At 49.9% G+C, this 11,291-nt stretch overlaps 1 protein-coding gene and 1 long non-coding RNA gene across 2 annotated transcripts; one reads left to right on the plus strand and one right to left on the minus strand.

Moving 5' to 3' along the window:
* The first annotated feature begins 282 nt into the window (after nucleotides 1-282).
* RDH8 (retinol dehydrogenase 8) lies at nucleotides 283-9,106 on the plus strand. The gene is made up of 6 exons (XM_016934440.2): nucleotides 283-385; nucleotides 3,855-4,013; nucleotides 5,551-5,730; nucleotides 7,543-7,636; nucleotides 8,083-8,266; nucleotides 8,362-9,106. Exons 1-6 carry the CDS (start codon nucleotides 283-285, stop codon nucleotides 8,575-8,577), a joined length of 936 nt encoding a protein of 311 aa, XP_016789929.2. The 3' UTR covers nucleotides 8,578-9,106.
* Nucleotides 7,405-8,378, minus strand: LOC129138129 (uncharacterized). Its single transcript, XR_008541146.2, has 3 exons — nucleotides 8,174-8,378; nucleotides 7,884-7,999; nucleotides 7,405-7,769 (listed from the first exon to the last, which is right to left on the minus strand). It is a non-coding gene; the product is annotated as an uncharacterized LOC129138129 (long non-coding RNA).
* Nucleotides 9,107-11,291: the final 2,185 nt, after the last annotated feature.

An 11,291-nucleotide genomic window follows, 5' to 3' on the forward strand; every position in this document is an offset into this window, starting at 1 on the left:
TGCTGTCTCTTAAAAACAAACAAACAAAAACCAGTGATGCCTATAGTAGGTGCGGAGAAGAAATGTTTGGCAGATGAAGAAAATGAGGTGCAGAGAGGATTTAAGAGATTCTCTCTTACTGTCTGTTCAGGGTCAGTCCAGAATTGAGGGTCTCCGGGGGAGGGCAGAGGCTTTGCCCTGCAGGGGATCTGTGGGAGGGGGTTAGGAGGGAGCAGATGAGCCCAGGATGGTCAGAGTCAGGTGCTGCCCGGCGGAGGTCACGAGTCCAGGGAGGGGATCAACATGGCCGCTGCACCCCGGACTGTGTTGATCTCCGGCTGCTCATCAGGAATTGGTCTGGAACTTGCAGTGCAACTGGCCCATGACCCCAAGAAGCGCTACCAGGGTAAGAAGTGCAGGGTGGCGCTAGGAAGCAGCCGGGTGGAAACGGCTTCCCCAGCACTGTCTCCCCTACCCATCCCTCCCAGCTGCACTTGTGGGCTTGGGGAGACCCAGGATTTCCTCCAGGAATCATCCCCTCATCCTAGAAATATTTCTTGAGCACCTTCTGGGTGCTCTGAATGCTGGCAACACAACTGGGGATGAAATAGACAAAAATCTCAGCCCTCGGGACGGGTGTCACATGGGGAGGAGAGGGAGAATGGGCGATAAACAGATAAAAAGAAATTGTTGCTATATCTGGTGGGAATAAGTGCTGAGACACAAAATAAAGCATGCTGAGAGTGGCAGGGGGTGGGTGGGTGTTATTTTTAGAAGGGTTTCACTAGGGCATTTCCTAGATTGGAATAATCACTACCCTGATGCTCACTCTTCCACGTCTCCCCAGATTACTGCTTTTACTGAGATAAGCTTCTTAAGTGCTCCTGACCTTGGCCTTCTAGTTCTAAGAACTTGCCCTTCTGCAGCTCTAGAATAAATCCCTGGGACCTGCATCCTAGCCAACCAGGAGAACCCCTGACCCAGAGGGAGCATGCTGGAGTCAAAGTGGGCAAAGGGTTGTTACTTACAAAGAGGCGACTGGGGGTGAGGGCATTGCCCCAGTTGGCAGGGCTGCTTCTCCCAGCCCTCTGCCCTCTGTTTTAGAGACACACACAGCTTTGAGCATGACAGCCTGAATGCCAGTGTGCAGGGAATAACGTGTGTCCCTATGGGCGGGCAGATGGGTGTATGAAACTGCTGGAGGCTAATGTTTATGGAGCTTTTACAATGCACCAGGCTGCATTCTAAGTGCCCTGAATCCAGGAAGTCATTTAATCCTCACATCACACCCGTGAGGCAGGCACAATCATTCACCCCATTTTATTATTATTTTATTATTTATTTATTTTGAGTCAGAGTCTTGCTCTGTCACCCAGGCTGAGTGCAGTGGTGCATCTTGGCTCACTGCAGCCTCCACCTCCCACGTTCAAGTGATTTTCATGCCTTGGCCTCCCGAGTTTCTGGGATTAAGGCATGCACCACCACACCCGGCTAAGTTTTTGTATTTTTAATAGACAAGGTTTCACCATGTTGGCCAGACCGGTCTCGAACTCCTGGTCTCAGGTGATCTGCCTGCCTGGGCCTCCCAAAGTGCTGGGATTACAGGCATGAGCCACCGTGCCTGGCCTGCCCTATTTTAGAAATGAGGAAACTAAGGTGCAGACTGTGAAAGGTCTTTGCTCAAGGTCTCCCAGCTGCAAAGTAGCAGAGCTGGGATTTGAACTCAGGCAGCCCATCCCTTGCACCCATGTTTCCCACTATATCACATGTAGATGCAAGTGACCCCATTCACGTGCCTGCTACCCACAAATCACACTGGCCCGAAGACAAGAGGCAAATGCCCCCAGGAGTGTTCATGGGTGATTATGGGTGCACACACTGGGGGATATCAAACACGTATGCTGGTGCGTGTGCAGACATAGTACATATGCTGAGGTCCTGCTTAAGAACATAAGCTTGAGGCTGGACACAGTGGCTCATGCCTGTAATCTCAGCACTTTGGGAGGCCTAGGTGGACAGAACACCTGAGATCAGGAGTTTGAGACCAGCCTGGCCGACATGGTGAAACCCCATCTCTACTAAAAATACAAAAAATTAGCCAGGCGTGGTGGTGGATGCCTGTAGTCCCAGCTATTCGGGAGGCTGAGGCAGAAGAATGGCGTGAACCTGTGGGGTGGAGCTTCCAGTGAGTCGAGATCATGCCACTGCCCTCCAGCCTAGGCGACAGAGCACGACTCTGTCTCAATAAATAAATAAATAAATATACAAAAATTAGCCAGGCATGGTGGCAGTGCCTATAATCCCAGCTACTTGAGAGGCTAAGGCAGGAGAATTGCTTGAACTGGGAGACAGAGGTTGCAGTGAGCTGAGATTTCACCACTGTATTCCAGCCTGGGCACCAAGAGCGAGACTCCGTCTCAAAAAAAAAAAAAAAAGAGCATAAGCTTGGCCAGGTGCTGTGGCTCTCTGGCTCCTCACGCCTGTAATCCCAGCACTTTGGGAGGATGAGGTGGGCAGATCACCTGAGGTTCGAGACCAGCCTGACCAATATGGTGAAACCCCGTCTCTACTAAAAATACAAAAGATTAGCCAGGTGTGGTGGCAGGCACCTGTACCCCTGTAATCCCAGCTACTCGGGAGGCTGAGGCAGGGGAATTGCTTGAACCCAGGAGGTGGAGGTTGCAGTGAGCTGAGATTGCACCCCTGTACTCCAGACTGGGCAACAAACAAGAGTGAAACTTCGTCTCAAAAAAAAAAAAAAAATATATATATATATATATATATATATATATATATATATGGCTATTCACTTCAGTGTTCATATATGCACATATGTTGGCTATAGTTGTGTATGCATTTTTTTCATGGCAATCTGTTTTATGCTTATATATTTTATTGTCTTACCTACTAGGCTATAAATTCCATGAAGGCAGAAACTTTATCTTATTTATTTATTTATTTATTTATTTATTTATTTATTTATTTTGAGACAGTCTCGCTCTGTTGCCAGGCTGGAGTGCAGTGGCGCTATCTTGGCTCACTGCAAGCTCCGCCTCCCGGGTTCACGCCATTCTCCTGCCTCAGCCTCCCGAGTAGCTGGGACTACAGGCGCCTGCCACCACGCCAGGCTAATTTTTTTTTTTTTTTGTATTTTTAGTAGAGACGGGGTTTCACCATGTTAGCCAGGATGGTCTCGATCTCCTGACCTCGTGATCTGCCCGCCTTGGCCTCCTAAAGTGCTGGGATTACAGGCGTGAGCCACCGAGCCGGGCCGCCCGGCCTTATTTTTTATTTTTTGAGACAGGGTCTCACTCTGTCACCCAGACGGTAGTGCAGTGGCTCCATCTTGGCTCACTGCAGCCTCAACCTCCTGGGCTCAAGCAATCCTCCCACCGCAGCCTCCGAAGTAGCCAGGACTACAGGTGGGGGCCACCCACCACACCTGGCAAATTTGTAAAATATAATTTTTTTGTAGAGATGGGATCTCGCTATACTTCCCAGGCTGGTCTCAAACTCCTGGGGTCAAGCAATCCTCCCACCTCAGCTTCCCAACGTGCTGGGATTACAGGCTTGAGCCACCACACCTGGTGACTTTATCTTATTTCATGCCATAGCCTCAGCACCTAGAATAGGGCATAGTGTATAGTAGATGCTCAATAAACGTCTGTTGAACTCATGGTTGGAAGGATGGATATAGGTATGTGGAGATGCGTGTACACAAGTGTGCACTTGTTGGCTGAGTGATAAATGTAGGTGTGTGAACTTGTGAGTTTCCATCTCTCTGTGACTTGTAACGCAAGATCACAGACACGTGGCGCCCACACCAAGGGGAAAGGAGCTCAGTGCCTGTCCCTGCTTTACTCTTTGCCCCCCAGTGGTGGCCACCATGAGGGACCTGGGGAAGAAGGAGACACTGGAGGCAGCTGCTGGGGAGGCTCTGGGGCAGACCCTCACCGTGGCCCAGCTGGACGTGTGCAGTGATGAGTCGGTGGCCCAGTGTCTCAGCTGTATCCAGGGAGAAGTGGACGTGCTGGGTGAGACTTCACAGCCCCTGATTCACTAAGCCCCATCCTGGTCTGAGTATAGACCCTCAATATGGCAAGGTCTGAGCACCAGCTCTCTGGCTTCTTCAGCAATCTCTGAACCTGGGCAGAAGGGGTAGACCAGTTGGCCAAGAGGGGTAGACCAGTTGGTCCTACCAATTGATTTATTAAGGGCTGGGTGCAGTGGCTCATACCTGTAATCCTAGCACTTTGGGAGGCCGAGACAGGAGGATTGCTTGAGCCCAGGAGCTCAAGACCAGCCTCAGCAAAATAGTGAGACTCTGACTCTACAAAAAAATTAAAAATTAGCCAGTCATAGTGGTGCATGCCTAATCCCAGCTACTCGGGAGGCCAAGGTGGGAGGATCCCTTGAGCCCAGGAGTTTCAGGCTGCAGTGAGTTATGATAGAGCCAGTCTGGGGAGACAGAGCAAGACCTTGTCTCAAAAATAATTTTTTTTTTTTGAGACGGAGTCTTGCTCTGCACCCAGGCTGGAGTGCAGTGGCGTGATCTCGGCTCACTGCAACCTCCACCTCCCAGGTTCAAGCAATTCTCCTGCCTCGCCTCCTGAGTAGCTGGGATTACAGGTGCCTGCCACCATGCCCAGCTAATTTTTGTATTTTTCTTAGAGACGAGGTTTCACCATGTTGGTCAGGCTGGTCTCAAACTCCTGACCTCAAGTGATCCGCCCACCTCGACCTCCCAGAGTGCTGGAATTACAGGCATGCACCACCACACCTGGCCAAAAATCAATTTTTTTTGAGATGGAATTTCACTCTTGTTGCCTAGGCTAGAGTGCAATGGTGCAATCTCGGCTCACTGCAACCTCCACCTCCTGGGTTCAAGTGATTCTCCTGCCTCAGCCTCCCAAGTAGCTGGGATCACAGGCAGGCGCCACCACACTTGGCTAATTTTGTATTTTTAGTAGAGACGGGGTTTCTCCATGTTCGTCAGGCTGGTCTCGAAGCCTGACCTCAGGTGATCCACTCACCTTGGCCTCCCGAAGTGCTGAGATTACAGGCATGAGCCACCATGCCCAGCTCAAAAATCAATTTTTTTAAAAAACAAAAATATTAGAGACACTAGTAACAATCTGAGGCCTGGAGGTGGGGCAGATTTTATGGAATAGAAATTCTCATATATGGAGAAAGCCATATGTGGTTGGGAAAATTACTTGGATGAGTCACTTGGGGAAGACAGCATGATACAGAAATAAGTCATAAGGTCCCTAACCTTTGCAGGAAGGTGGGTGTCGCTGTCTTGATGTAATTTGGGGTCAGAATTGAATTGCTCATGGATTAAGGGGGGCACTATTCCCAGCAGCCCTTCCTCCCACTCAGGGCTGAGGATCCCCTATGACAAATGCTAAACTGTGTTTAAAGGTCACCAAGGTTTCATATTTGTCCACCCAAGATACCCTGGACTGGCCTTGGACTTGGAGTACGGGGTGAGGTGCTTCAGGGAGTGTCTAGAAGTAATGCTAGAAGAGTGAGGGACTTTAAGGTAACCCTTAGTACCTCTTCTCTTAGTGAATAATGCTGGAATGGGCCTGGTGGGGCCCCTGGAGGGGCTCAGCCTTGCTGCCATGCAGAATGTCTTTGACACCAACTTTTTCGGAGCTGTCCGTCTCGTCAAAGCTGTGCTTCCAGGCATGAAGAGGAGGCGGCAGGGCCACATCGTGGTGATCAGCAGTGTCATGGGCCTGCAGGGTGAGCTGTGGGGACCCAACCCTGGAAATCCCACCAGTGTCTGATCCTCCCCAGACTGGGAGGATGGCAAATGGGTTTTAGATCATATTCTAAATTAGCATGGACCCCGGGCACGGTGATTCATGCCAGTAATCTTAGCACTTTGGGAGGCTGAGATGGGTGGATTGCCTGAGCTCAGGAGTTTGAGACCAGCCTGGGCAACATGGTGAAAGCCCGTTCCTACTAAAATACAAAACAATCAGCCAGGCATGGTGGCATGTGCCTGTAATCCCAGCTACTCAGGAGGCTGAGGCACGAGAATTGCTTGAACCTGGGAGGTGTAGGTTGCAGTGAGCCAAGATCGTGCCACTGCACTCCAGCCTAGGCAACAAAGTGAAACTCTGTCTCAAAAAATAATAATAATAATAAAATAAAATAAATTAGCCTGGAGAATTGTGTTCAGAAGGATTCTGAAGTTCAGAAGGAAAAAGTGGCTAGACATGGTGACTCACGTCTATAATCCCAGCACTTTGCGTGGCCTAGGCAGGAGGGCTGTTTGAGCTCAGGAGTTTGAGACCAGCCTGGTCAACACAGGGAGTCCTCATCACTACTAAAAATTTTTTTAGAATTGGGCCAGGCACGGTGACTCATGCCTGTAATCCCAACACTTTGGGAGGCCGGGGCAGGTGGATTACCCGAGATCAGGAGTTCAAGACCAGCCTGGCCAACATTATGAAATCCCATCTCTACTAAAAATACAAAAAAATTAGCCGTGTGTGGTGGCACACACCTGTAGTCCCAGCTACTCGGGGGGCTGAAGCAGAATTGCTTGAGCCCAGGAGGCATAGGTTGCAATGAGCTGAGATTGCGCCATTGCACTCCAGCCTGGGCAACAAGAGCAAGACTCTGTCTAAAAAAAATAAATAAATAAGTAAACAAACAAACAAACAAAAAACAACAACAAAACTTTGGCCAGACGTGGTGGTTCATGCCTGTAATCCCAGCACTTTGGGAGGCTGAGGCTGATGGATCACTTGAGGTCAGGAGTTGGAGACCAGAATGGCCAACATGGTGAAACTCCGTCTCTAGCAAAAATACAAAAATTAGCTGAGTGTGGTGGTGTGCACCTGTAGTCCCAGCTACTCAGGAGGCTGAGGCAGGAGATTCACTTGATCTCAGGAGGCAGAGGCTGCACTCCAGCCTGGACGACAGAGTGAGACTCCGTCTCCTCCCCGCCAAAAAAAATTAAATTAAATAAAAAAAATCAGCCAAGTATCCTAGTGTGTGCCTGTAGTCCCAGTTACTCAGGAGGCTGAAGTGGGAGGATCGCTTAAGCTCAGGAGTTCAAGGCTGCAGTGAGCCATGATTGCACCACTGCACCCCAGACTGCAGAACAGAGCAACACTTTATCAAAAAAGAAAAAGAAAAAGAGAGAGAGAAGGAAGGAAGGAAGGAAGGAAGGAAGGGAGGGAGGAAGAAAGGGAGGGAGGAAGAAAGGGAGGGAGGAAGAGAGACAAGGGCCCTAATGAAGAGAAAAATGAAGGGGATCCCCAAGCAGCCCCAAAGGTTTAGAGAATGGAGGGAAATAGGGGAGTTTCCTGGGACCAGGTGGAGCTGGGAGGAGGTGGCACCCGGTACCCGAGAACAACCTCTTTCTGACCCCATATGACCCCATCACACAATGCCATACACCCATCATCTTGGCACCATTTATCTGCTTCCTCTGGTTCCCACATCCTCTTTGCTCTGTCTCCCAAAGACCCCATCACCCTGGAACCCACAAAGCCCACCTCCCAGACCCTCAAAGAGCTCTCCTCCCTCTGACCCTCACAGGTGTCATCTTCAACGATGTCTATGCAGCTTCCAAGTTCGCCCTGGAGGGATTCTTCGAAAGCCTCGCTATCCAGCTGCTGCAGTTCAACATCTTGTGAGGCGGGCACGTGGGCAGAGGGGGCTTGGAGGCAGTGATGGGGAGGTGGGATCGAAAGGGGGAGAGGAGAGATGAAGACAATGAAGCTGAGTGCAGTGGCTCACACCTGTAAGTCCAGCGTTTTGAGAGGCTGAAATGGGAGGATCGCTTGAGGTCAGGCATTTGAGACCAGCCTGGGCAACATAGCGAGACCCCCATCTCAGCCCAAAATTTAAAAATTAGCCAAGGGTGGTGGTGTGTGTACCTGCAGTCCCAGCTACTCAGGAGGCTGAGGCGGAGGATTGTTTGAACCCAGGAGATGGAGGCTGCAGACATCATGCCACTGCACTCCAGCCTGGGCAACAGAGTGAGACCCTGTATCTTTAAAAAAAAAAAAAATTGGACAAAATAGGTTAGGGAGTGGTTGGGGCATCAGACTTACACTACCCATGCCTGATCGCCAGCATCTCCCTGGTGGAGCCAGGCCCCGTGGTCACCGAGTTTGAGGGGAAGCTTCTGGCGCAGGTTTCTACGGCTGAGTTCCCAGGCACTGACCCTGAGACCCTGCACTACTTCCGGGACCTCTATCTCCCAGCCTCCAGGGAGCTGTTTCGCTCCGTGGGACAGAACCCACAGGACGTGGTTCAGGTGAGTGAAGGGCCCAGAGCCCCAAGACGTGGCTCAGGTATGTTGTGGGGTGAGGCCCTCCCTGGGTCCCAGTGCTCAGGGCCTCCATTCTGCAGGCCATTGTCAACGTCATCAGCTCGACTCGACCACCCCTGCGCCGACAGACCAACATCCGCTACTCGCCGCTGACCACGCTCAAAACCGTGGACTCCTCTGGCAGCCTGTATGTGCGAACGACCCACCGCCTCCTCTTCCGCTGTCCACGCCTCCTCAACCTTGGCCTTCAATGTCTGTCCTGCGGCTGCCTCCCAATGCGGGTGCGGCCAAGATGAGCAGAACAGAGCTTCACGATCCCCATCCCTGAACAACCAGACCTCTTCGTTCCACATCTAATTCAAAGGATGAACAGACTCTTCATTTATTCATTCTGCAAACTCCCCTCCCCTCCTCTGTGCCTAGACATGGCTGGAATCCCAGAAGGGCCTTTATTTTCAGGCATAGACTCCTCTGTGGTCACAGCTGGAGCACAGAGAGGGACCCTGGGAACTTGGCCTGGGAAGCCCAGAGCAGGAAGCCACAGCTGTCTCTGGGAAAGCAAGGGAGGCTTCCTGGAGGAAGCGGCATTGTTATGAGCCTTGAAGGAAGAGACAGACTCTGCTACATTCAACCTCGTGACTTCATGATCCTGGGCCTGAGAATACAGGAATGATTCATAGCCCACCCGCCACCTCCATGCATACACCAGAGCTCTGTGGACCAAGGGGACATTCCTGGTCACACACTCCATCAGCAAAATGTATTTGAGCACACACCAGCAATGTATGTATATTTTTTCCATTAAATATATATTTATAACCACAAGTTGTAGTTACATTTACTATTTAATAAAGCTCAATTTCTTAAAATTAAATAAAAACTTAAAAAGCCAGTTGAACTACTGGCTCCAAAGAGAGAGAGAGAGAAAGAGAGAGAAAGCAAGCAAGCAAGCCAGACATGGTGCCTCATGCCTGTAATCCCAGCACTTTGGGAGGCCGAGGAAAGTGGATCACTTGAGGCCAGGAGTTTGAGATCAGTCTGGCCAACATAGAGAAACACTCTGTCTACTAAAAATACAAAAATTAGCTGTGCGTGGTGGCAGGCGCCTGTAATCCCAGCTACTCAGGAAGCTGAGGCATGAGAATCACTTGAACCCAGGAGGCGGAGGTTGCAGTGAGGCCAAGACGGCGCCACTGCACTCCAGCCTGGGCAACAGAATGAGACTTTGTCTCAAAAAAATAAGAAAACAAAAATTCATGAATGGATAAACAGACTTTTGTATATTCTTTTTTTTTTTTTTTTTCTTTGAGATGGAGTCTTGCTCTGTCACCCAGGCTGGAGTACAGTGGCGCGATCTCGGCTCACTGCAAGCTCTGCCTCCCGGGTTCATGCCATTTTCCCGCCTCAGCCTCCCAAGTAGCTGGAACTACAGGTGCCCGCCACCACACTTGGCTAATTTTTTGTATTTTTAGTAGAGATGGAGTTTCACCATGTTAGCCAGGATGGTCTTGATCTCCTGACCTTGTGATCTGCCCACCTCGGCCTCACAAAGTGCTGGGATTACAGGCGTGAGCCACCGCGCCCGGCCAACTTTTGTATATTCTTAAAGAGGAAGGAAATTCTGACATGTGGGTAAATACTGAGAATACCATACTGAGTGAAATAAACCAGATAGAAAATTCCACTTATCTGAGATGCCTAAGGTTGTCAAATTCATAGAGATAGAAAGTCACACAGTGGGCGCCAGGGGCTGAGGCAGGACAGAATGGGGAATTAGTGTTTCATGGGGACAGAGTTTCAGTTTGGGAAGATGAGAAAGTTCTGGAGATGGATAGCGGTGATGGTTGCACAACAGTGTGAATGAACCTAAGGCCACTGATCTGTACAGTTATAAATGGTTAAAATGGTGATTTTTTTTTTTTTTTTTTTTGAGACAGAGTCTTGCTGTCACCCAGGCTAGAGTGCAGTGGCACAATCTCAGCTCACTGCAACCTCTGCCTCCTCGGTTCTAGCGATTCTCCTGCCTCACCCTCCTGAGTAGCTGGGATTACAGGCACCCACCACCACGCCCAGCTAATTTTTGTATTTTTAGTAGAGATGGGTTTTTTCCATGTTGGCCAGGCTGATCTCAAACTCTTGACCTCAGATGACCCTCCCGCCTTGGCCCCCCAGAGTGCTGGGATTACAGGCATAAGCCACTGCGCCCAGCCAAAAATGGTAAATTTTGTAGTGCACATATTTTACCACAACTTTGAAAACAGACATAGAGTGTTTTAGTTTAAAAAAAAACTTAATATAGACCAGGCACAGTGGCTCACGCCTGTAATTCCAGCACTTTGGGAGGCCAAGGCAGGTGGATCACCTGAAGTCAGGAGTTTGAGACCATCCTGGCCAACATGGAAAAACCCCATCTCTACTAAAAATACAAAAATTAGCTAGGCATTGTGGTGCGCGCCTGTAATCCCAGCTACTCCAGAGGCTGAGGCATGATAATTGCCTGAACCCAGGAGGCAGAGGTTGTGGTCAGCTGAGATTGCACCTCTGCACTCCAGCCTGGGTGACAGAGTGAGACTCTGTCTCAAAACAAAAACCAAACAAACAAAAAAACTGAATATATACTTTTAAAAAAACTTTTTCACTAAAAGCAGCATACTATACAAATAAATGTGAACTTTAGTTGTTTCCTTGAATCATGTATACCTTGGAGGATTTTCTTTTTTTTTCTTTTTTGAGACAGGGTCTCACTCTCTCCCCCAGGCTGGAGTGCAGTGGCGCAATCTCGGCTCACCGCAACCTCTGCCTCCTGGGTTCAAGTGATTCTCCCACCTCAGCCTCCTGAGTAGCTGGGACTACAGGCGTGTGCCACCACGCCTGGCTAATTTTTGTATTTTTAGTAGAGACAGGGTTTCACCGTGTTAGCCAGGCTGGTCTCAAACTCCTGACTGATTCGCCCTCCTTGGCCTCCCAAAGTGCTGGGATTACAGGCGTGAGCCACTGTGCCTGGTCGCAG

This window comes from Pan troglodytes, chromosome 20 (genome assembly GCF_028858775.2).
Source record: "Pan troglodytes isolate AG18354 chromosome 20, NHGRI_mPanTro3-v2.0_pri, whole genome shotgun sequence".
NCBI lineage: Eukaryota > Metazoa > Chordata > Mammalia > Primates > Hominidae > Pan > Pan troglodytes.

Excerpts from the sequence above, each read along its gene's own strand:
- RDH8 (XM_016934440.2), top strand. The coding sequence starts at position 283 with ATGGCCGCTGCACCCCGGACTGTGTTGATCTCCGGCTGCTCATCAGGA. Across the intron at positions 386-3,854 it reads CCCCAAGAAGCGCTACCAGG|TGGTGGCCACCATGAGGGAC; the intron begins GTAAGAAGTGCA and ends TTTGCCCCCCAG. Across the intron at positions 5,731-7,542 it reads CAGTGTCATGGGCCTGCAGG|GTGTCATCTTCAACGATGTC; the intron begins GTGAGCTGTGGG and ends TGACCCTCACAG.